The 26759-nt window shown below is 43.4% G+C and overlaps 1 protein-coding gene across 1 annotated transcript; it reads left to right on the forward strand.

Moving 5' to 3' along the window:
• Nucleotides 1-2699: 2699 nt before the first annotated feature.
• On the forward strand, nt 2700-25998 carry LOC139102423 (protein embryonic gonad-like). Its single transcript, XM_070656307.1, has 3 exons — nt 2700-3342; nt 12049-12126; nt 24264-25998. Exons 2-3 carry the CDS (start codon nt 12049-12051, stop codon nt 25365-25367), a joined length of 1182 nt encoding a protein of 393 aa, XP_070512408.1. The 5' UTR covers nt 2700-3342; the 3' UTR covers nt 25368-25998.
• Nucleotides 25999-26759: the final 761 nt, after the last annotated feature.

The following is a 26759-nucleotide window of genomic DNA, read 5'->3' on the forward strand; positions in this document are numbered from 1 at the left end:
ATCGCAGATCGTATTTTTACACGGCGGCCGATTCGAGTCGGGAAATACGATCCCGGCGCGAATTTCGTGCGCTGCGCGTGGAAAGGTTTACGAGTGTTCCCGTTGTCCGAGTCCCGCGATAGTCGATATCACTGTCACCGGGATTTTAGTGGGCTCTCGATCGTGAAAAACACACGTTTGCACTTTATGTTTACGAGTGCATATACCACGACGCGATTTATAAGCTGTACGTACTCCAGAAATAATGGACCGGCATTTCAGTGCGCGAAATATATAGCGAGTCGTCCTTTAAATTGCCGCGTTATTGCCTTTCGACAGTCGTAAACAGCTGTAAAAAAAAAAAAAATTACGTACGCGCACGTCGCCGCGAGACGAAAACTATCGCAACCGTTTTTCAGTGGCAGGGGGACGATCGGAGATGTGCATCGAACGATAAATCTTATTTGTTTCCGTGTCGATGGGCAGCTCCGACACCATCGAAAGAATGAGTTCATATCTTCCGAGCAGAATGGAGTCTATATTAGTCCCATCTGCCTTCTCTAGAAAGGCTTCTGCATGAGCGAGCATTCATACTAGGACGAGACTGTGACAGACAAAAAAGAGAACGGACGGCCGAACGCGTAGATACATCCGGATTATATGCGGCCAATTGATCACGAATCTGACGTTGTTTGCAGCGCCTCTCTTGTTGCCATACACCGGCGAATTTACAGCAGTTTCTTTCACGGGAAATATCACCGTACGATCATCGACGCATCGCGATCGGCGTGATGAAATAAGAATACAATTCTCCGCAAAAAAGAAAAAGAAAAAAAAAAAAATCTATTTTTTTTAATTTACCGTGCAATAATCGACATCGTCAAGCTTTACGTAATTATAATTCTAACTATTTTTTTTCTTTTCGCATTCGTCTTGCACAATCAAGAATATTAATCTCCCTTTGATACGCCTGCATTCGCAAACTTCTATTAACTTTTTTTTTTTGTTATTTCATAAAAGAATAAGTTATTAATTTTGCAAGTAAAATGTGCAGCTTCTAAATAATATACATTAATTGTTTTCGGTATGTATATAGTAATAAGTACAAAAGAAGAGAAAGAATTGCGAGTACAACAGAAAAAAAAAAAAGATACAAGAAAATGACAATGAGAAGCGGCAAGAGTAAAAGAATTTAGAATGAATGCGTAGAGAAAAAAAAAGCATTAGCCTAGGAAAAAAAAAATGAAGCAAAAATGTAAAATTGAGAAAATGAGAGTCACTGGCGGAGACAAGATGCATTTTACGTTCGAAACCAGTTTCTATAGTTTAATTTCCACAAGTGGACGCAGCTTAATTTATGATGCCAGTACATTTTGTCTCGCAGTATTGGGGTCCAATCTCGCCCCCGTGCATCTCGAGATTTTATTAGAGGCAGAGCCGTTTTGCGATCCGCCTGATCTTTAATGCGGTCGCATCGCGTCGTTGAAAAATACCGCAGTTTCGAAAGACGAGAAATCCCCGCTGGGAGTTCATGAATTCCGTGAAAAAGCCTTTGTCTAAACTGTTCCTCACGAACTACCGCGTGGCGTAATAGAAGAAAAATATGGCCTCTCCGAATGGCGAAGCCATGTCGTAAAGTACGTCTGGGGACTAAAGGATTCACGCCGCGTGCTCACGATTATTTGCGGTGTGATTAGCCGTCGGGAGAACGTGGAAACCACGTGCGTGCACCATTTAGCATACGCAAATAAAGCCGGTATCGAGACGACACGAGGGACACTATTGCTCAAACCGCGCGCATCGCAAAAAGCTTCGTCCTTCCACAGCCGAATTCTGGAGCGCCGTGAGAAGCTATTTTCAATGAGAAACATCGGTCTACGAGAATCTGCCACAATACTTGGCATACTGAGGGAAACTGAAAATACTTATGACTTCAACCAGGAAAAAAAAAAAAAACGCATTACGTGGAAACTCCGTTGGCGTGATTATTTGAACATCCGTGACGTAATAATAGCAGAAAATTATACTTATTCGCTTGTACAAGAAAAAGGGAGGAATAAAAAAGTATTGTAAAAATTAAGTGAAAATAACTGGCAACTTCTGCATATTAAAATGTGCGGATAAATAATTAGAATAAAATATTTACTATTACCTTCGTTATTTATTAATAAAATTATGGTTATAAATTTTGTAATTTTGCCAAAAAAAAAATATACTTCAGTGCTTTATATTTTATTAATTATCGCACGATTATCTTTAATCTTGAAGAATACAATGACAATGAAAAAGAAAATGGAAAGGTAGTGCAGGAAGTGTACAATAGCTTAACATGCTTCTTTATTTTTTTTTTTTTCCCCTTTACTCATGTATTCCATATTTTTATCTTTTATAAAAAATATTTAACTCCCAGTCAACGAACGAGTCAATAGAGTGGCGGTATTTGCGATGAGGTTGGCGAGGGCCGGTAGTTGGATCTTTCGAGAGTGGAGGAGCCGGTTACAAGTGGGGACAAATGGGTGGCACTTAGTCTACCTGGGCACTAGGAATCGGTGTACACCGATTGGTCGACCGATCGGGCCCGGACTGGAGCCGTTGGCGGGCCCAGGTACAGGCGTGAACCGATGGGTAAGAACAGCTCCCCAGATGGCTCTTACTATACGGAGGAAAATCGTTTCTTCGGTACGGCACGGCTCTCCTCAGGCGCTTCGATGCAGTGAAACAGGTCCGAGCGATCGTACAGCACCAGTCCTTTCTCGTCCATCGTCGTGGTCGCACCGTCACACGTGCACATACAAGAGAGACAGTAGGAGAGGGGGGAAAGAGAAAAAAAGAGAGAAAGACAGAGATCGAGAGTATACAAAGGCGACCACGAGCAGCGACCGAGGAGGTAAAGAGGTGAAGGAAAAATTCGCGAGGAAACAGCGGGGGAAGAACTAGAAAAGGAAAGAAAAAGAAAAAAAAGAGAGAGAAAAAAATAGAATAAATATCGGACGAGGAGGTGCGTGAATTACTATCATTCGGAATTGTTGGTTCAACTGGCGGAATCGAAACGACCGACGTAACGTTGCCGGTAGCAGTCGATGCGGAATAAAATTGATTGGGTACAGCAGAGAAGAGAAAATCACCGGCTGCTACGCAGAAGAAAGGACTTTCCTCGCATTTGAATGTTAAATAATTCGAGAAATATGTGATCGAAGAGATAAGGCAAGAGATCAGAGAAAAGAGAACGTTTTCTGGACAAGAGATATGTGCAACATATAACAGCGGATTGGAACAGTTGCTACGGCAGGAACGCAATTCTTATTTGTTGACATAGTGAAAAACGGACTGACACCTGCGTGGATTTCCGATTCATTGAGTGAGGCAAGTAATTTTTTTTTTTTTTTTTTGTACATTTCGATAGTCTACAGAGAGCTTTAATTCTTTTATAATTAATTAATGATATGCTATCGAGCTTACATTTAAATTCGCTGTGCTCATCGCTTCAAGCGTTAAAGTCTCCAATTCTCGATTCCGTGTATATTACAAAATTGTCAAATTAATTTTTTTTTCTTTCGCGGCACAAACGTTACCACAATTAATTAAATTCGTGATTTTGAAAAGAAATGCTAACTTATTAATTTTATTACGAAAAAAATAACATTTTTTCTAACTTTTCTCATATATAAATTCTTAAATTTCGGATTAATTGATTATTCGTGTACCGAGTATTGGCCTGTTCAAAATGTGCATTTGTAAATTTTGGGGAAGCTCTTAGGGTTTACGCGCCTTCACGATCGTCCACGGAGGGGGCAGATAGGGAGACCGTCTCCCCAGCATGCGATCTCACGTGCGGTTAGTCGAGGTTAGTCGTCATCAAATGAAAACATTATCGTAACCCTTCGTCTCCGCCTGTTGCTATAATATTTGCCTACTGCTAGCCAGTACCACAATTCGGCGGCACAAAAGGGTTAAGAGCGACGACGTTTTGCCCGCGTGCGTAAATTGTGCATGCGTGTCGTAGCGTGCAGGCGCGAGAGAGACGGCCGTTACAATTATTATGCATAAGACCGTCGGCGAGGCTCTCCCATGTCAAAATATATTTATTGCTATTCCCTTGCCCGCGCCCATACCCTTGCCCCCTTGCTCTTTACGTCGACCGCGGTGTGTCAGCCACCTTTGTTACCCTTTCATACGGTTATTACCCACTTGTATATCCGGCGAGCTCTGCACTCGAAAAAGGCCCGAAAGGAGAATCGCGCATCTTCTCTTTCTCTTTCCTCTTTCTCTTTCTCCGTCGTCGCCTCCAATCTTTCTCCCGCTCCGATTCATCGCTCATGCACGTGCACGCGTACACTGGCGCGACGAGTTACATGCGTGCGTGCCCAGGGACGCATCTTTATTTCGGTAAGTTTTAAATGCGAAAGTTAGGCAACATCGAGCTGTCCGCGCGTGAAAGAAGACAAAGGCGAGTTTAGGATAGAATATTTAACACAAATTCAATTATAGATGAAAAAAAGAAATTTATTTCAATCGTTTGGTTTATCGAAAAGCTTCTACATTGAGAGACTCACGTGTCTCTCTTTTTGATGACTTTTTTTTGTATTTTTGGATTACACAACAAATATGCATTATTGAAATATCTTGGCACGTCATCTCTGATCTGGTGATACGTAAAAATTAGATTTGCATGATCTTAGCGCAACTGGCGTCACAAATCTTTTATGCATACCGACCTAAGCGTCATGTCGCGCCTGATTTGCATATTAACCCCTTCCGGCGTGGCTCGCCGTCGTCACAGGGTCGTGATCTGACTTAACGCCTTTTTGCCGCCACTGCACTGCCACCCTTTACAAGTCATGCGGGAAGTACCGAGAGTCGTGACAAATACACGTATTATCTTCTTTTGTTCGATCGCGAATGGAGCCTAAGACCCTGACCTAACTGTGGTGGCAAAGTGTAAATTAAATATTCGATTGAAGATTCTGCATTCTTAAATCGAATTCTCTCACACTAACGTAGCGTTCGTCAGCGAGGAAACATTTTTACGCTAAATGTTTTTACCGCGAAACATGCAGGACTGTGACCTCCGCAATTTAGTAATTGCGATAAAATTATTATTTCTGAATAAATCAAATTGAGATAAGGGCAATACTATTTGAAATTTTAAGGCAAAATATGCTAAAATATTTTCTAAAACCAGACGCAGCGAAGCATGTGCGGTCGAGCAGGAGTTAAGTGAAACGTGCGAATGCGTGGAAATGTTTCTCCGTTTATCTTATCTGGATCGTTTAAAAGGCGCGTTTAACGGCGTGCACGCAAATTACCCGTTACTTTTCTAATCTAAATCGATGCTCTTTGTTCACTCGGCGATAAGTCGTGAATTACACTGATCTACACTTGGTCCCGCTTCCGTTAGAGTGACAACGTGCCTGCGGAAGGCGACCGGCGTTGAGTGGATGATCCGACCATCTTATCGCGTACACCGTGAAACTCGTCGCGGACGAGAGCAAAAGATAATCGCGAACATATATTCCCGAGTACTTGGCGGCGCTGAACTAGTGAAGCAGTTACCTGAATTCGTTAAACTTGCAGCGAGGACCTCGTTTCGCAAACGGTTATTTGCGATAAAAAAAAAAGAAAAAAAAAACAGAAATTACAATATAATATTAATAATTAATAATATAATGTTTTAATAACAGACTAATATTCACGTAATTCTTACTAAGAGATCCTATCTGCGAAACTTTGACACTAAAAATTAAAGGAATTTCCGAGCACTAGCTGTTATCACTGAAATTGTGCATTTGTATTAAGATAATATCGCGAGCTTCGAAGATTTCGTCAACGAGACGGTGTGTAAAATTTTAAATGTTCCTTTCGTGGAAATGGCACTTATATCGCGAGTTATACGCATACACACGTGCAGAGCCTTCCCGATGCTCTTTCGGTTTGCGATATTGCCGGCGTCGTTACAGGACTGTGCCTTCGGCCTTTTATGAGATTATAAATCAATGGTGGCGCGCTTAATCGCCAAATAAAGGGAGATTAAATTGCGCCGGCGAGGTATACCGGTCTCATGAGTCTTGGAGTAAGCAGAAGGCAGATATAAAACCCGGAGCTTTATATTCGAAAGGGTCCTCCGTTACAATATGCAACTTTTTAACAAGTTTTAACTTCACAATTGTTCAGACTTATATTTCAAGACAAACTACACGTTCGATTGCGCCTTATGAAATTCGATAATTAAATGTTTAACATTGTACGTACAATGAAACATTGTTTCGCTGCACGTATTCGCAATGATTTATTTAACATCGTGATACGCTTTTTTCGCCCGGGTGACATTTATTAACAATTGCAGGATGTCTTCAGGTTATAAAAAGTCCTGAATAAGTAAATTATCACGATCTAGATGACCATGCACGATCTCGGCGTATCACGCAAGTTCATCCGGTAAAACGCAACGCGGATGTAAATCACTTAGTCACAATTGCGTGCAATATGCTTCTTCGAGTATACGTAAAATATGTGGACGAAATATTGATCGCGTTATTATTCTAATATGTGTTATGGAAATGTATCACAAGATTCTTCCGCGTTAATCTTTTCTTTATCCCCCTACGCGGCGCACGTAATTCGAAATACGATGACGCGACGATTGGCTTTCCGACTGAAGTCGACCGTGGATATATTTTTTTTTTTTTCTTTTCTTCAGAGTTGCTCGACCGCTCGTAACGTTATGTATTCATTTGGCACTTCGGAACGTGCCGTTCGCGAAACGCATCGTATCTTCGTGGCAGCAGCTGCTCTTGGCTAGATCTCCGACGCGACGCGGCACATGTGCAGTCACATGCACGGGGGCATAACGCGGGCATAACGAATCACGGTACTTCCGAGTGGAGCACCCATCGCGATTCCCACAAGTGCGAGAGGGTCGCGCATGGCGACCGTTCTCGATCGACGCCTCGAGTGGCGGACGCAAAATCGCTGTTAAAAATCGGATCGGTCACGGCTCGAGGAGGCAGACAATGTCATCTACGACGTGGCTACCTGCGCCACGGCGTTTATGCGCCTCGCGCTTCACGATGGGACGAGCTCGCTCTAACGTGAGGCTAAACTGTCGCGATAAATGATACTCCGGAAGGTTATTAATTGTCTTTGGCTCCCGACCGAGCGTATTGTGGATCGCGAAAACATATTAACCGAAAAGGACTCCGCTGCCTTGCCTTGCCATATGCTCGCGTCTACACATATACAGGGTGTAATGAAAAGTCATAAGTTACGATAAAAGAAAAAAAATTTTAAGTTGACTCGTTAGCAACAACTTCGATAATCGTTATGTTGATTGGTTTATTTTAAATAAAATTTGACATCTTGTAGCTGACTTCGACGTAATTTAAATCTTTCGAAAATGAAGCTCTCTAGATTATTAAGATTTTACTTGTTGTTCGTAACATTTAATTGGCAAAAATATTTTATTTTGAAAATAATTTAATTTTAATTAAAAATTAATTATTTCTATTGTCTAGTTAAGACATTTACCATTTTTTTAATTTTACATAATGATATTTCTGTAAAAGCATGTCGCTTTTCTTACACCCTGTATGACGGAGCATCGTTACGTCTATATACTCCCGTTAAGAATGTGCGAGCCGATGCACAAGATCATTTTTCAGGGATTCGATCGATGCGTCTGTGAATAAGCGGCTACCATCCATCAAAGGGATCGTTAAAAACGCATTGACGTCAATACAAATTGCGCCGGCCGCGTGTTGCATTCTACTTCTTTTCCAGGGTTTTTCTAATATTTTTGTAAATTTTATAATTATCACGACAAACCGCATTCTTTCATTTTGATGTGACAACACGTGTATAAGAAACGCAGCGCAAAATTTTTTTTATTAAAAAAAAAAGTTGCATTAAAAATAAAATAGCACACGGACATTTTTCGCGGAACATCTTTTTCCGAGCTAGTCATTAAAGATTTTTTACCACACCTTAATGAAATCAGGCATCGTAATTATTTATGCAAGGAAGAGAAATAATTTATTAATCGTGTACTATTTGCGAAGTTTCGTCTATCTAAAAGACCGTAAAAACTTTTTGTCGTCAGCTCTAATGTTATCGTTCATGCTCGGTAAGAACCAGTTTTCCTCGAGTCTTTTTCCACCCGTCCGCCTCCCGCTTCGCCGAATACTCTTCGCACTCGTGCGCGCAGGATCCTGTTTATTTTATGTAATCCGGTAATAGTCGATTATATACGGCGTAAGCATTTATTTGAGCGTAATCCTTCCGCGCATAATTAAGCGCCGATAACATCGGGACGGGAGACTTTCGTGCGCGAACGTACGCGCGAACGCGTATCTCGGGTGATATATCGACTCCTTCTTTCGAGTAGATTCATTGACTCATTAACGCACTGAGAAAAATCGCCGGCCGTATATCACGGCTCGGACAGTAATCAAGTGCTCATTCTTAACGCGGTGTGTAATAAATATGTGAATTAATACACCGCCGATTAATTATATCGCGCAAACTGCGTTTCTAATGTGTACTCTCGTTGCCGCGAAGAATTATAACGGCGGACGCGAGCGTCTCAGAAAAATGATTATACCCCGTTTGCGCAAAGTGTCTCGTAAAACGAGATTCCTCCTAAGACACGATTCTCACATAATGCCAAGTATTTCGAATCAGCGCCTTCAAACGCAGGCGATTATCGTTTATTTACCTTCGCGGACAAACACGCGCGGAGAATCCTAAAAGTTTACCTCAAACTGTAGAAAGAAAAAACAAAATGTTAAAAAGAACACGCTGGGGATTTATTTTAGACCGCTGTTTTGACGACGACGCTCCACAGACGCGCTGATGTCACTAATTTTATCTAATTCTACGTCTCTCTTCCTCGAACGATTATTTTTCTCTCCGGCGATTATCGCGAACGATTGGAATGCTTTCGTAATCTTTTCAGTTCCTCTGAGGTCGTCTGTGCTTCACGCTCGTGACCCACGTGAATTACCTACGCATTTTATTACTAGTCATTGTTCATATTCCGATACGAGAGTTCTACTGACGTGAACTAGTTCGAGGTTCAAGAAATTTATTTGTCGCAGTATAGAAAACATATTGCGTAATTAGCTTCATTTACATTTTGCCCTCAGGGAGAGAGTGATTTAACACTTTCAGTAAAGAAAGAAAAAAAAAAGAAAAAATACGTCTCGGCTCTGTGGCACAAATAATTCTCACATTTTTTTTAATAAATCCACGCGGAGGTTTACGTTCACTTCCATCTGAAGATAGATAGTAAATGCAAGGGAGAAGGAATTCCGTCGTTGATTACCGAAATGATTACAAAGATGATGATCAAACGGCGTGCAAAGTCGACACGAGGGAAAGGGTTGTAGCGGCGGTAGCGAGGGGTAGAAACGACAAAGGAAGCGCTCCTGCGTCTCAGGTCAAAAAACGGCTCATAAAGGAATAAACGTCACACGGGACTCGTGTTTAATGGCGCGTGAACTACAATGTGCCCCCATCCGCAGGTATACGGACCGCGTAGACGCGTGTGAGCACGTACACGGGCGGGCAAAAAGATCACGCGTGACTCTTTCAGCCCGCCGTCTTCGTCGTTATCTCGTCGGGGTCCGTAAGTTGATATTTGGAGCAGGTACGGCAAAGTCGATCGACTTCATTAACGCACCTATGCTAGGCAAATATTGACTCTATCTACAGAAACTAGGGTACGAGGTGCCGCGTGTTTACATTATTAAACTCCCTCCGCGGCCTTCTATCCTCCTTGACCCTCCTCCTGTTTCGCGTATTCCGCACTACACCGCGAATTACGATCCGTCGAGTCGATAAAAGAAAGAAAAAAAATGAATAAGCTTTTTTTTTACGATTGTCGCGCTGACACATGAATTGATTAAAGTGTTATTTGGTATTGCGTAAATTCGTGCGCGAAACAAAAAGGCATTTCAAAATCGACAAACGCAACTCCACGTGATCGCGATAAAAAAGATCGATCCCTTGCGAAGGATACAAATTAACCTTCGCGGACTCTCGGATAAACAATTGTAACGTGATCTTTTCTAAAATAAATAAATCAGCCGCGTAATAATGCGATTCACTGGTTATGTTACGAGACGCACCGTTTACCGCGAAGGCCTGACTTGTGCGGTCTCTCTGCGATTTATTGCAAATCACGGTATACACTCTTCAAAGGTGTTCCGTTCCCCCTCGGTTATTAGGGCGATGGAATTTTTTACGCCGCGCTCGCGATTGCTCCACCTTCGACGCTCGCGTCTCGGCTTTTACCTCTCGCGCGTCTCGACCTTTCGCGCTTATTGTTTTCTTCGTATTCCTGATGTACATTCCATTCTTGCGCCTGTTAGTCCGAGGGCACGCGCGATCCGGTGGCTCCGTTATACTACGCGTACTCTATTTTCCGTTTGGTTTTGTATATGTATTAGGCTTTCCTGCTCGAACATTTAAACTGATTTAAAGCGACAGTCTTTTGATTTACACGCGATAAAGATGTCAAAAAAAAAAAAAAAAAAAAAAAAACAGCCGGCCAAGATCCATATTAATGCCGAATATTTTCAGTAGAAATATCTTCTCCAAAGACATATTGTAGAATTATAGAAATATATGTTATAATACAACGTTAAGAAAATTATAAAAAATGTAATTAGCTAAATTATTCGATCGGCTTAATGATCGTCATTAAGGAAATACGCGAAATCCAGCTCGTTCAAACGCTTGAAATTCAAGCATACCGTGTATAGAAAGGAAGAGTTTTTCGTTTCTTCAACGAATGTGCAACGAGTGGAGGAGGAAAATTAGCGGGTGTTAAGCAACCGTACTGCAAAAAACTGGAAACCTTATAACGAACCTGTGGGTCGATTTTTTTTCTCTCTTCTCTTACTCTCTAGTATATTTTCCTTTCATTTTATCGCCTTTGTTAACAAATATATAAGACCATTTTCTTTAGAGGTGTAATTACGAAGAATTTACGCAACACGCGTGAGATCGTGTCGTATCGGAGCTCTAATTACCGTCTAAAATCTCGTTAAAGTGATTTTCTTCTCGTCTTACGTAAAAAATGTATCCCTTCGAGAAACTTAATCCTCTAAATTGAGTACATTAACGATTACTGCGGTTCTATTTTTTTTTTTTTTTTTTAATATGCTCAAAAGAAATTAACGCATTACGATTTAATTCGGTCGTTTCGTTATAATTATATTAAAAGCAAGAAATTCATGTCATACGTAACGGCACTCAGCTTTATAGAGATACAATTCATAAACTTTAAAAGCTAGTTCCTCCGGTTTCCGTGCATTTATGCTTGGGGAATTTTTACACGCAATGATCGAAATACTCGCAAGACGAGAAACGCCGGCCGTAACATCCTTATCAGATCCATCAATGGTCTAATTTTATTCCAGTTTATTCGAAAAATAGGTTCCTCGCTACGACAGGGCATCGAGGCAGATGGCACCGTTTGCCGAGATAGCGCTGATTTATGACATGCCAGTGGGTTAAAACGAGTTTCGATTCGAGTGTTACGAGAGGGTGGGGAAACGTAGATTCAGAAAAGAACCTAATGATTCTTCAGATATCCATTTCATGCCCATGGGCGAAGATATAATTAACTCAAAAAATACCGATTCTATATATCAAAAAAAATGTACAAAAAATATTTTTGAACGGGCATTATACATCAGTAAATTTATGCCGTTACGTTACGTAGTCGGAAAATATTAAAAAAAATTAATTAATAAAAAAAAAAAAAAGACAGATGTAAGATCAATTGGATATAAGTTTTGGCTTAAGATAATTTTTCTATGCTGTTATCGTTAGAATAGCCAATTAATTGAGGTTCAAGCATATTTCCAATTACTTTTCTCGTACTCCAAATCCTGTTCGAACATCCGTAAGATATCGTGGGAGGAATAAAAATCGAAGCAAACGTAGAAAACCGGTTCGCCGCCCCACCACGTTGTAACACCGTACTTTATTCTTCCAAGGATGAGCCGAAGTAACTGACTCTGACGTATCTCCGCCGAATAACTTATATAATTTCTTTAATTGCAGATGAACCAACTGTGCAGGGTATGCGACGAACCCGCGGCGGGATTTCACTTTGGGGCGTTTACGTGCGAGGGTTGCAAGGTAAGAAAAATCGCATGCGTGAGTAACGAGGCTGTCAAATAAATCCAGGTTGCTATTTCGTGCACACGGACTTTGCGATGTTACGCCGAGAATTCACACGGCGACGTCCCGTCATACGCGCCGTTCATTGTCGAGTCACACGTTATGTAACATTTGTGATGCAAATTTTACACGCTTTAAAGAGTAACGCAAGGTGTAATTACGAAGTCGAGCACGGCAGTTCCATCGCGTTTTCAAATAATAAGCGAGTAAGTAAATCTATCTTTTCACATTTCGAGAAATTATAACACGAGCTTCGCAACGGGTGAGAGAAAATCGGCACAAGGTTGAATAAGAGATGTAGAAATATCGTAAAGAGATAACGAGTTACAAAATAAAAAAAATAAAAAAAAAATAAAAAAAATAAATAAAAATAATAATAATACTTGTATAAATAAGCTTCTGAAAAATATTACATAGAACTTAACAACGAGAAAATATAGATTTCTAGAATGAAATTTTTGTGATAACCAAGTGTGACAGTGATTTATTACCGATTCGTCTTCGGAAAGACAATCGTCGACAAAAAGCGGACGGAAGTAGTTTCTACGCGGTATTAACCTGCTGCGAGGACTCGCTGAAGTCGTAAAAGTCGATACGCCGGCGATGAGTTGACGTATGCGATGCGTGCACGCGTTTCGCACTCTAGTTTAAAGAAGAGGCAACTTAATAAGCCGTGACCGATGCGAAAACGAAAAGATTGCAATGGTAGGGATTCTCGCGGTAATCACGGTCAACGAAAAGAGGTGAGAAAGTCCGATATGTGGAAAAGGCGAGCATGGCGAGAAGCGGCTAAAAAAAAAATTCCTCTCCCGGTTCGAATCCATAAGTGGACGAGAGGACTCGAGCACGACTAATGGATTATCTTGTATCGTCCCCGTTCGACAAAGCCTCGCGTCGCGGTGAATCGTAACGAGCGTTCTGGAAATAATGTATAACGTATATGTTGATAACGTATCTCAAAATGCACCGCGGTGCGCGCTATTACTTCCACCACAATAATCGTAAAAGTAAAAGACGATTTGATTTCCTCTTAACGCGTTACTCCGTCCTGTTACTCCGAAGCGACGACTTCAAGATTTTGCGATGATGCTGCGAGACAAATTCGCCGGAAAATCGTCTTAAAGAAGCAGAGATACGTTCCGTGCACCCCGGGACAAATGTTGGGATACAGGAGCGGAAATTCACGAACGGATCTCGTTGCGATCGCGCGTCGCTTCCGCGTAGTCGGACGCGAAGGTCGACGCGGTAGGGAGTAATATTCAACAGGTGGACTCCGGATTGCGCACGTGCGTCGGAATGTGTCGTACGCGTCTTGCGCACGAACATGCATATCGTATCGATAAAACGTATCTGCGATACCGTCCTCGGAAATTAATATCGCCGTCACATCGCGTACGTCATTTTTTTACGTCTGTATACCGAGTGAAAAAGGGACTCTACGTGGTCGCTTTAAGTTTCGATGTTATCGCAAGAAATATAACGGCGCCATCGTGGTCCTGAGGGGACAGAAACAGGATGAGAGCTAAAAAAAAAAATAAAAAAAAAATAAAAACATAGCGGTATGAATTACACGCTTACGCATTAACACGTACCAAGCACCACAGGTGCACGCCGACCTCCGAGATCTCTAATTCCTAACTCGAAGTCGGCCTAGTCGCCTCGCGCGACGAACGTTCGGAAATATTTGAAATAATTTAACGGTTGTGCACTGCGGTCACGGACGAAGAAACGAGGGACACTCATTAGCATACTAACGACTGCCTCGAATTCTCTGCGTAACATCGAGAAGAGAGCAATCTCTCCTACTCCCTCTCGCTCTCTTCGCACACGACGACGACGACAGCGAGGACAACGATGACGACGACGTGGGTCCCTTTTACTCTACGCTCCGGGTCTTTCCCAACGACTTTCTTCCATTTTTGGTACCGCGATAAACACGCGCGCGTTCTGCAAACTTGCGAAAGATTAAGAATATGATGTTACACGCGTATTCAAAAACGGATCGCTTGTCGCTAACAAGATGACCGTGGCTAATTACGTCGATGTGCGTGGACGGCGTGCGTCCGTGTTCCTTGGTTTCTCAGGTGTCGTCCAAATTCCACATTCGTTGCGTCCCGAACGCGTTCAAATAAAGGAGAGCCAGATCATTTAAAGACTGAGCGTGAAACAGAACCGCAGGTAGAATCGCCAAAAGACGGCGATTCGTTGCATATGAATGCGAGTGACCTAGTTCGGACCGCTTCCTCCCTTGTTCCTTCGCCTCGCTGATTGTTCAGCACGCCGATTTATAAAATCTCGCTCGCTTATTAAGAGAATCGTGCGACCGAGATTCGAGTCAGACGTTGCGCTTATTTATGATGCAAATGCCATTGTTTTTCGAGGCCTCAACGGACTGCATACTATACACGGCCGACATCGTAAAATTTTTTAAAGCTTCTCACCTCGCTCTTCGCCCTTCCTTCGATGGAAAAAAAGAAAATGGCGCATGATTCAGGGGACGGGTTTATTCATCGACTGACAATGCGGACTCGCCCGAAAAGTCGAGACCGCAGCAACTGATTGAGGACACGGCGTCGGTACAAAAGCGTCATTCCTGACCGAAATAGTCTGAACTACTTTCCGTGCGGCGGAGTCATCGCGTTAAACTTCGATTTTTAACGACGTCGGCCGGGAGTCCGGTCAAACTTCCGGCGACATCAAGAATTCGAAAAAACACTTAGGCGAGTAACAACGATTTCCGGCGAGCGATGTACGATTGGAGGACGGAAGAGGATGAAACGCTTCAAAGAGTCAACGATGCGCGTTCGTGCATTAAAAATGTCTCTCAAACTTTCAATTACTACGTATCACTACTTATTCGAATATCCAACGATTATACTTTAATTTTTGTTAAAATCAGCAAAGCGATTTGAAGAGATAAAATAACACGTGTAAAGATAATATAAAGGGGCTGAAAGATTAAACAAACGTAAAAAAAAAAAGAAAAAAAAATACTGCCGTTACAGTCGCCAAAAGATTAAAACGTGAACAGATGGCCGGAGATTAAACGCACACTTAAGGAAAATCAAGGAGCACGTTCAGTCTTTGACGACGGCGAGCGGAACGAAAGTGGCAGTCCGGCGAAGGAGATAACACTCTGAGAATAGCGTGGTAAAAATTACTCGGCCGTTCGATTTCCTCGAGCGCCAACGATTTCTCGGCCGCAGTAGATTGTCGGAGTCCCGTCACGAACGACAGATTAAGCGACCAGTTTGGATTTTCCCTTTTTCGCGTTAGCTCCGAGTATGCCGGTCCGCTCTCGTGCGGCGATATATATCGGCTCGCGACGCCCTTTAGACACCGCCACCGGATAGTGCTTCACGTGTGTCACTGTCGAGAAACAGCCATCCGTGTTCTCTGTCGCAATCGATTTGCCTCGAATAAAATCAGCGAGTAACTTAGCTTTACATTTTTATTACTACGGCTGTGGTCGCTCACTAATAATTTTAAATACAACAAATTAAAATGTATATTAAATATTAAAAAAAAAAAAAATTTAATAAAAAGTAAAGCAGAATAAAAGAATAGGAATCGTGATAAAAACAAGAAGAGATGAGCGCGTTCAAAGAACTTATATTCGTATTAAGAATGCCGTAAAGACGATTACGGACCCGATCTCTTCGCGATATCTCTCCTGGAACAATTAGCTCTCTCGTAAAGCGACATTAAGATGGGCATAAGGTGGCGCGTGTTAACATATGGCAAGAATTCGCGAGCAGTTCGCAGTTCCCCTCGCGCCTGCCTTCCTAACTCGCGCGTCGTACGTGTACGCGCGAAGCCGATCGGTCGTCGCGACTTCGTGGAAGCGCTTTTTAACTGCGGCCGTTACATCTTCTAATTGCCGGCCATTTAAGTACCGCTGTGAAACAGATACCGCGATACCGAGAGGCCGCGAGATTCGAGCAGCTTAGCGCCGGCTCGAGTCGACGGTGGCACTCAAGCGAAGAACACGCAGCACTTAATAATTATAGACGCGACAGGTTGCGCGGCGCGTTTAGAAAAATTTAGCCGCGATACTGTAAACGTATAATATGATCGGTCGTATCTGCAAACAAACCGCGACTTATTTTTCTTGCGTAAACGTCGCGGCACCAGTCAGCGTTGGTCGACGCAACGCCGAGACGTGATTCGGAAAGAAAACCGCGAACCGCGCTTCTCAGCACACCGCGGCGATCGGGTCGATCGTATAAAGCGGCGATTTACGATCGGCATGGACAGAAACGATAGAAGGGAAGAGCTGCGTACATATGTGGGCCAAACCGCGCAGCAACCGTCCACTTTATGCCCGGTTTACGAGCCAATAAATCGCGATCTATGAAAGGATCTGTCGATCCGACAGCGTTTCGCGCCGCCGTCTTGTCGACAACCGGCGCTTCGAATTATTGTTAAACTCGCGATTTGCGGAATGTCATTCTTGTCCGCTGTAAATTACATTTTCACTCCTAAGGACTAACAATTTATTTTTATTCTTGCAAAATAAAGCAAATACGGAACTTATTAATTATTCGCAACATATAAATTTTTCGATCTTAAATATCTTTAAACTGTAAAAAAAAAATCCGTATTTTATTACTAATCTGATTCCATATTTAAAACATTAATTGCAAGTTCCAAGTGAAATATCGCATAATTGAGATGCAAATGCTCGAGCGGTAATTGAACCGTTTAAGATTCGAATGGTAATGGTGCGGCGACGTAAGGACGATATCGGCATCGTGCAAAGGGTTGATACGATCGCGTGAACTAAATAGCAAAGCCCCGTGCTCACGAAGAGCCAACTGTTCTCGCATGTGGCCCAGTTCACGCCCGAGCGATCGCATCGCGCTGTTACTACACAGACGGCGCGCCCTTGGGAGCAATAGTTAGCATTCAACGGACGCGCGACTTCGTGAGTCGTCTTCGTGGTCGTCGTTATCATCCTGCGCAACCAATGTCCAACCGCGACGCCGACCTCACGTCCACGAACGCGGTCGATCTTTTCAGAACGATCGCGTTACGCAAACGGAGAAGAAAAAAAAAAAAAAAAAGACAGATTGGTGTAATTCGTACGAATTTGTCAAAGAGAAGAGTCACTCGTCGCGAGTAACCGCGACGAGAAAAGCAGACGCGGCGAAGTGCAACGCGCGAGAGGACGCACGTGTCCTAGATGCATACATATGTAATTTACTTAAGCTGTCTTTGAAACGCGGACGAAAGGGTTGCAGCCGGCTACCGTTACCGCGCGGGTCAATGAGGATTAACGAGAGCCCATCGTGAACGTCGGACGTTCTGCAGATGTTTCGTCTCTTGTGGCTGTCACAAGGACCGTAGAAACGTAGTAAACTTAATCGAATGCTCTTCTGTTTTCGACCTGTCGTTGATTTTTATCGCTGTCATTAATCGAGCTTCTTTAATACTTGTCGTTCTTTATATATTATTAATGCACGTACGAGATATGTGAAATGATAGTAGAAACGTGTTCTCTGTCGTTCACTGAAACCGCCTGTCACCGCACTTTATCGCGAACGGAAGCTATTATAGCATCGTTTGCTCGAAACTTTACAGTACGTATTCCATTACTTTCGCGTTAACGTGGTAAAAGACCGCTGTTCCCATCTATTGCCATATAGTCGTCTTTAAGTATTGAATTACAATAATTACACGAACGCATTCTGGAGAAGAGACGCAAATCGGAATTCCGGATAATAAAAGTTACGTTAATAAATAATCAAATGGTGAACAACAAGAGAATTTTATTATTAAAAGAATAAGTTTGACAATAATCAATGTGAATTGTGAGATTACATAATTATTATATTAAACGCAACAGAATATACTTCTAGTGCCACAAGTCAGTGGTATGAAATACTTTCGGTCTCCCGGGAGAGTACCGGTTTATTAAATTTTATCGCGGTGCGTGCTTACTCTTCGGAGAAACAGACTTTCAAAATCCGCGAGAGAAAATCAGCATACAATAACCGGCGCCCATTGTTTCTGTAGTTAGGAACTGTCGTTGCGCGCCTATCTGCAATTCAATCGGTGCAATACCGTAGGACGTGGAAGCGTTCTGTGTCACACGTGATAAACCGAACTGCCCCGAGAATGTGTAATACGTCCCAAACGTGATTTCTAAGGTAATCGCGATTACGAAACGCCCGCCGAAGCAAAATGCGCCGATAGAAATTTGTTACAATTTTAATCGGATTACCTCCCCTCGTTTATTAATTTTAATTTAAATTTTTTTATTTTTTTTATTTTAACATATCGCGAGTCTCGTTCGTATAAATAAAATTAACGCGATGCTTGGACCGAATAGAGTAGAACGCGCAGCTTTTGATGTTGCTAATTAACCAAGATATCTTTCACTTTAATATTCCTCTATCGAGACGCCAATAATCGCGCGAATGTTTTTCAATCGGCCGAAGATGCGATACTCATCAACGCTGCGCATTTGCATCGCTGATTTTAATTCGCGGAAATATCAGTACCTCGTCAAATCGGCCGTCTGCCATTTATCAAGAGTGACGTACGCCAAGCGACATGTTTCTCGATTAGAAATCACTCGAAACGAAAACGAGAGTGCTCTACGTCTGGAATAAGTATGCGGAGCACACGAGGCTCAAGGTCCATTCCACCGACTGACGTCAGTCTGTCTCCGTCCATCTTCGTCTCGCAGTTTCCACGATCTCGTTTTGTCAAGTTTCTTGGAGACGCGCCAAATAACATCGAACGACCGCAGGTTTCGAACTTAGCGGTTTGCATAAATTTATGAATGGTATGCATTCAATTTAGCCTATTTCTGTACGCTACATATGTAAAATATGATAAAACTAACAGTCGTTCTTTTTTTTTCTTTTTTTTTTTTAATTATATTTATCACTATAAAGTAGATACTTTAAATTAAATTAATGCAAAGTGCACTTTAACAAATATATAATTGCAATAACGACCGCTCCTAGGCGATCTCTGCTCTCGAGATTTAATCCGGTAAAAAAAAATGGTTATTCCCAGTTATACTGCGTTCCCGGTAAAGCAAACGTCATACTGCAAAGTGTTTGAATTTCCTTACGCTGCGTTACGCTTTGCAGGTGCATTTCATTAGCGGATGCGAGCAAATTGGACTTATCTTGAAAGCATTGGATGGGATTCCGCGACGTGTAATGAAGCGAATCGTGATTTACGTACACGTTTGACGCGGCACGTCGACGTAATAGCGAGAATGCACAATTATTCCCCCGTAATGAACGCGGATCTGCCACAAACGACGAATGATTAAAAATACCCAGACGGATCTAGTTACGTTTTTATTTTACGCAGAACGCACAACCGCCAACGCTCTTTCCTCGGTTTGCGTGAACTCTAGCCGGAATTCGTGATAAAAAAAAAAGAAAAAAAAAATTGTGGGATAATACGATCTTGGGAATAAGAGAAAAACCATTAGCGAATACATTAATGCACGTCACAGCGGAAACATCGTCGTGACTCCGTAATCGATTATTATTAGCGCGGCCGGTGGGTAATGTAGTGGCCACATAGTGCCAGGACGCAAAATCCAGATCGTTGCGGACTACGGCACTACGTCATCCTCATCTGGGAAAGCCAGCGCGAAGAAACGCGGGCGAAGGATGGCCGGATGCGAAGAAGGATGACGCGTGAATACGGTTTGCGCGCTCATCCGCGACAGGCATCGCGCCATCGTGTATCAGGGTCACTCGCTGATATGCGCATTCATGTGTTAATGTCGTGTTCGTACGAGATGTTAACGAGTCGTTTCGAGCCGCCGCGACGAAATTGACGATGACTCCTCGCATGCTAGCGATCGATGATTTCTCTTTCGTGGTAGTTGTAAAAAATAGTTGCGGTGACTATGACAAACGTTTATACTTGTAATAATTATACGACATAAAAATAATATCCTCGATTGTAATTATTTTATTACGAGTTTGTAGCTTAAAACATTTTTTTCTATCATCTTATAACCATCTAACATTATCGAACCTTCCAATTTGTCGCGACAGAAACAATTGACACTATCGAGGATTTGTCGATCGCGTAATCAGCTGATTCGCTCTGGGCATCGTCAGAGTAACCGGCGCATCTCGCGATTATAGCGTAATAGTAAGCCGCGTGCACGGTTGAACCGCAGCGTAATCGTACGACGCGACCACCGTCGAGGCTGGCAGCCACGTCCCTAGTCTACCACGACTTGGCGAACTTTTCCTCTCCTCCTGCCCCGTCTGACTTCCTCGTCCGTGTGCGGCGCGACCCGGTGAAGCACCTGTGCCGTGAGGCACTCCGCCGCACCTTTCTCCGTCGCACCAGCGACAACGTAACGCAGCGTTTCGTTCCCGCGCGGCGCATCTAAGTCTTTCGGTCCATTTCTTCCCGCCGCACACCGCGCGGTGACCCTGCGAATGCTCGCCTGTCCTTCTCCCTCGGCCGCATCCTTCCGTCCCGTCTCGCTCGCACGCTCGCGCCTATCAACAATCTATATTAAGGACGTGGGAATGTGAAATGGCCTGTCCAGCTATGCCGGCGATGCTATTGGAGTCGCGGTGTGGCCGTGTCGACTGTCTCGACTCTCCGATTCCTCTCCGTGCATTCTTCTTCTCTGTCCCTCGTCATCGCACATATAACCACGCATCTAACCCGGTACCTCCCCTCGACCCTCGCTCATATCGCGCGCTCAGTACTGTGACCTCAGATTCGTGCACGACGGATGCTGCACGCCGAAACCCTTGCGATACGTGCCGTAGACTTTCTCGTAAAACGTTTATGAGAAATCCAATATTGCCATAAGAAAGGCCGTCGTTTCTTCCTCCAAAAGTAATTTTCGTCTTTTTCCCCGCGAGCCGTTCACGTTTATAGGAGAATAATCGTCCCTTTAGGAAATAGCGTGACTGTTGCCGCGTCACGTTACATTTTCGCGGAGTACAGCGTGAGACTAAACGTTCGTTTAGCGATCTTTTTGTGACAAGAGAAACACGTATTTTGCAAAATTACCACGATGAAATTGAAACTCTGCTCAAATTCAGTAGGTCGCGAAATAGTACCGCGGTGCACTATCGCGCGGACGTTTTCTCGTTGCCGATTGCGATAGTGCATCGATCCACAATGCGTCGCGTTGTTAAAATAAAAATTATATTTGTCATCTTACTTAGCTCGTCGCGAAAAAAAAAAGTCCGCGCGAATAATGATCGCGCTAAACGCACACGTAAGTCGTTCGCGGAGCTCGTAATGGAAAATCGCGACAATCGTGCGTTACATTTTCTCATTTTTATAAAAAATATAAAAAGTCGCGCAAATAATTTATCATTTAAATGCCGCTACGAGTCGATTTGAATTCGAAGATGCGTTTGCTTTCCACGAGTCGTTTTACATTTCTTTTCACGATCACGGACGATATTGATTTCTCCGCGTCGCTTTATGGCGTTACAAATCGATCCGAGATTCCGTGCATACCGGCTGATTTGAGATAATTCCAGCTTCTCTTGACGGATTTGTCGCACGTGCCCGTAAATGGCGCGTGTTTCAACCGCTGTGCGTTCTCCACGCGGAGAATGAGAGCTGGTTTTACCGCTACCGTTGTCGCTATTGCCGTCGTATTGCGGCTCGTCGTCGCTCGCTGTTCCTGGTGTCGCGGCCCGTATGCGCGCACTGTCCAATGACTGAACGAAGAATTGTGCAAAAAACTTGAAAAACCGAGTGAACACGCGCTCGCACGCACGGTATTACGCAACCCCGCGAATCCCGTTGTCCTCCTTCGTCAAGAATTGTCCGGCTATCCGTACGCAGTTGACCGAGTGAACACACGTCGACCGGACCAGGGAACCCGACGACGCAATCGCTATCCGCGAAAGACAAAGTCATCCGCGGCGCTTTAAGAACGTCGCTACTTTTCCTAGCCCCGAGGCGATCCGAAACCCGATATGGCAGAAGTGCGCCACCGGATCAATTACACCGCACACGACTTTGAGCAATTCGATCGAACATGCAATGTCCGTGATACACGTAAATCCGTACGTAAATTGTGCCGAGCACTGTCACGTTGCGAAATGTCTCTATGCAATTTTTTACTTTTTTTTCTTTTTGGCTCGATCAAACGTGAATATATATAATATATATTTTTTTATTTTTATTTTCAAGGAACTGTGTCATGGAATCACAGAATTTTTTATTTTATTAACTCGTGAATAATATATTTTACTCGTGTTATATCGTCATATCGATGACTCACAACGATATCATCGATACGATGATCATCCGGAAGTCCAGCGAGTCATCGAGTACTACCGCACCCGATCAAGTCGTGGGCCGTGAATTTCGCGAGTGGGCACTTCATCGGACGATAGTTATTCGCGATCGAAATGTGTACCGCTATACGTGAAGCTTCAGGACTTCGATCCGTTAGCCGCCCGCCCACGTGTCACGTCGGTCAGGTGGCATCCAGAATCCCGTGTCCTTCGACAACCTGTACGACGATGCGACACGAAACTTTTTTTTTTTTTTCTTTTTCTTATATTTTACCTTCCACATCCTATTCCGTAACACGCGTGCGTTATGCGTTAAATCGATCGTGACGCAATATCATAATAACGGGAGAAGCGTGGGAACGCGGATACGTTTCATAGATACGCGAGATTGCCTCTCGTAATCTCGTAACATATGCAACAGCTACACTTTAACGAGATACAAATCGTTCTCGATTTAAGGAAGGAATCAGTTCGATACGGCTGAAAGTTACATACGCTGGGACAGAATGATTAATTAGGCAATTTAGAAGTATAGCATAAATAATTAATTTGGTAAATTGGAAATATATCACTGTGTTCCGGATTTAATAGTAGCTTAATTTGTGATACCCATTTCGTAAATGCAAATCTTTACTAAATTGGTGTATTAATTTATCGGTATTTTTCAGAAACCGAATATATTCGAGGCTACATTCTCAGATCGATGCGAACTTTCCTCCAAACACAGAAGCCTAATCAAACGATATATAACCGAGGTATCGACCGCGAACATTGCGCGCTCGCATTGTGGCATCCCACGAAATTTCCGGAGGGTGCGAGCGGCAAAAGACTGCAAAGCTGCGTCGTAAATTAGTACTCGATGACCGTGCGAGCGAGACCGCGCGCACCTTTCGAAGCAACGGGTCTTCTTGAGGCAGTTTTATCGTCGGCCGACAGGCGTTTAACTTTACGAGCGGCCCCGCCACGTATATACTCTATCTCCTCCTCCTCCTCCTCCTCCTCCTTCGTCTTCTCGCTTTCTTTCTCCATCTCCTTCCGCTCCCTTCACCCTTTACTCGCTCTTCTGCGTGCTCTTCGTCACTCGGCCCTTCTCTTTCTTTCTCGCGCACTCCTCTCTTCTAGGTACAGGCATGCTAATTCACGTGACGCGCGTAACATTAAACCCTGACGTTTAATCCGGTAGAAACGCGCGTGGCTTACACACGGGTACCGACCGTCGACCCTTTATATGGTTCGGTCGTGTGGTGGTTTCTCTCTCGTGGACGTATCTGGTAATATCCGGTGCGAAAATACGTCGCGGAACCTCTATCGCGATAATGCTTCGTTTGTCTCGATAATCCGATTAATTTATATGGATGAGCCGCGCGCCGCGGTCCACCGCTATTCTCTGGACGCACGGGAGGGTCGAAGGTTGGGTCGAGAGGCATCGCGCGAAAATTCACGATCGTCCAACGACCGTAAACGCTAAGTTGTTGGGCATCCGGTGCGACGATAAGTACATTTGTAGATCAATTTAACGAGCAGCACGCATTAATTTCTACGAATGCGTCAGCGAAATGTTCTGTTCCTTAATCTCACCGCGCGATTTCAAGTGGCGTAAATCTGGAAGTATCAAGTGCCGAAGCGCTTTCAATGGTTGCAAACTCGCTAATAACGCGCTTGAAGTTACGCTACATTTGAAATTTTTTTCTTGTACATTTTTCGTAATATTAATTTCAATTTTTTTTTATTTTTTATAAGTACAAACGCAACTTGAATTTTTGTTACCTGAATGTTATATTGACGGGACGATTATTATAAAACTATTTTAATCTTTTGTTACAGTCCTTCTTCGGTCGCACGTACAACAATCCTACTAACGTGACAGCATGTAGGAACGGCGGCACTTGCGTAATTAATAGGAGGAATCGTACGGCTTGTAAAGCCTGCCGGTTAAAAAAATGCCTAGACGTCGGTATGTCGAAATCGAGCTCACGCTACGGGCGGCGCTCAAACTGGTTCAAGATCACTTACTTTTCGGACCAGATGCGATGTCGAAATATGAACGAAATAGCATCGCTACGCTCTTCCGGCGTCGGCGCGTCCTACAATTTAAGTTATCCATCACAAAGTGACGGCAGTAACGAGACGGATAATAGTGCGTCGACCAGTCAGGAGAGCTCAACGATCCCGTATCCGTATCACACGTCACCTGCGTCGATGCTGCAAAGATCGGATGGATCGCCAAATGCGGAGGAAGTCGCTCTGTATCAACTTTACTTGCGTAATTGGTATTTGGGGGAACAGTCGCAGTCACCCTCTGTCACAACACCCCCGCCTACATCAAGGGAAGTCTCGTCGTCGCCACTCGACAATCGTTCACCGCGGCAACGAAGTCCATCCGCGGAAACTTCGACATTCACTCAAGGGACGTCGTACTATTCAACGGATTCGTATCGATCGCCCGCGCCGGCAGAATTAATATCGAGAAACACAAGAAACGTCGACGGATCCGAGAGCGAGTCCAACGACGACGATCGTCTCCGCGACGTGCAGTCCAGGAGTAGTTCGAGTCGATCGCCTACGAGACCGAGCGAGCAAGAGTCGTCCAAACCCAGAGTGTCGATCAACGGCATGCTTATGCTCGCAGGTCAACATTCTTTGTTACTCTCGGAGAGAATGTTCACATCGGAAACGCACCCACTGTCCTCGCCGTGGAATAACAACGATCTACTTTTGACTAATTCCAACAATTCCGCGGGTGACGAACCGATCGATCTCAGCATGCGAGCGAGTAGCAGTCCGTTGCGATCCAGAGAGTCGCCAGAAAAAGAAGAGAAAGAAGAGGAGTTGGAGAAAAACGAGAGATCGCCTAAGGAAGAAATTTCGGCGTATCCACTTGATTTAACGCTCTCCGCCGGTACGTCTTTAACAGCGAACTGCTTTTGAGACTCATGATTCGATTAGACCGATATCAATTTTCGGAATTTTAAGTCGCTTTCGAGGAACAAGATGCTGGTCATTTTGACCATTGGTCATAGGTAGGATCGTCATAAGTGTGTTCATTTTGTACATATGTGTTATGATACTTGGACGAGTTAAATGAACGCAATTCATACCGATTTAATTTATTTTAGACTAACTTATGTGTATATACGATTGCGCAGCCATTTTTCAATAGACGTTCTTTCAATCACAAAAGAAATCAAATTAATATTTAAACTGACAAAAATAAAAATAATTATATATTTTACGTTATAAGTCTGAGTGAGATGTATTGGCCAGTAAAAAGCTTTAGTACATTTATATCAGCATATCACACGACACATATAAATACATAAACACGCACACATATCTAGAAGTACGATATGTATGATATGTTTCAATAATGTAACTTAATTCAACATGATTTGTAATACTTTCCATATTAATAACGATACGGAAAAGATGTGTAAAAAAAATATATTAGTACTGCTATTATTATTAGCATTATTGTTATTAGATTATTATCGTTATTGATATTAAAAAATATCATTATTAATATTAAGCATTATTAATCAAATACTCCGAAGAAGAAGAAACTCCTGAAAAGCATTCCTCTTTAAAATCCTCCAAGTAGCAATACAAAAAAAAAAAAAAAAAAAAAAAAAAATATATATATATATATATTGCTGCTAGTATCAATGTCGACGTGATTCAATTGACGATGATTCAGTCATAGACAAATCGAGAAGAGATCGCGTTTGTTTAGTGCAAGGGCTATCGTCAGTACCGATAAACTCGCTGTGAAGTATATGGATCCCTGGCGTGCACGGAGAGCGTTAGGGGTTAACGAGGGCCGATCGTGCGATCGGTCGATCTTTCCCAAGAGCCGAGGCGGCCCAATTAGAAGGCACATAAAAGCCGGGCGCATAATCAGCAATTTGTATTGTCGAAGGATAAGGGCGCGCGTGCGCTCGCTCGCGAAAAGAAGTCCCTCTCTATCCCGCGCACTCGTTCTATCTTTATCGCGTTCATTGTTCTCCTCTGCACGCCCACCCTCCCGTTCTTTTGAAGCCACTTTGTAAAATAACTTCATATACAAGGCGAACGACGTCAGGCGAGGGGATGAGAGGTAAGGGCTGCACGGCGCATTCGTTGACGGCGCTGGCACGGTGAAATCGCGGAAGGGAAAGACGAGAGGAGGGCTGGCACCCGATTAAGCTATGCAATCGCCAATTATCGGCAATTTGATCCGGTTATAACTCAATTTAAAGTAATTGGGCCGCGTCGAGCGCTTGATTCTCCCGAGCCTTTCGTATGTATTAAGACGCCTCGCGTACGCACATGTGCGCGTGCACT

Source organism: Cardiocondyla obscurior, linkage group LG05 (genome assembly GCF_019399895.1).
Source record: "Cardiocondyla obscurior isolate alpha-2009 linkage group LG05, Cobs3.1, whole genome shotgun sequence".
In the NCBI taxonomy this organism is placed as follows: Eukaryota; Metazoa; Arthropoda; class Insecta; order Hymenoptera; family Formicidae; genus Cardiocondyla; species Cardiocondyla obscurior.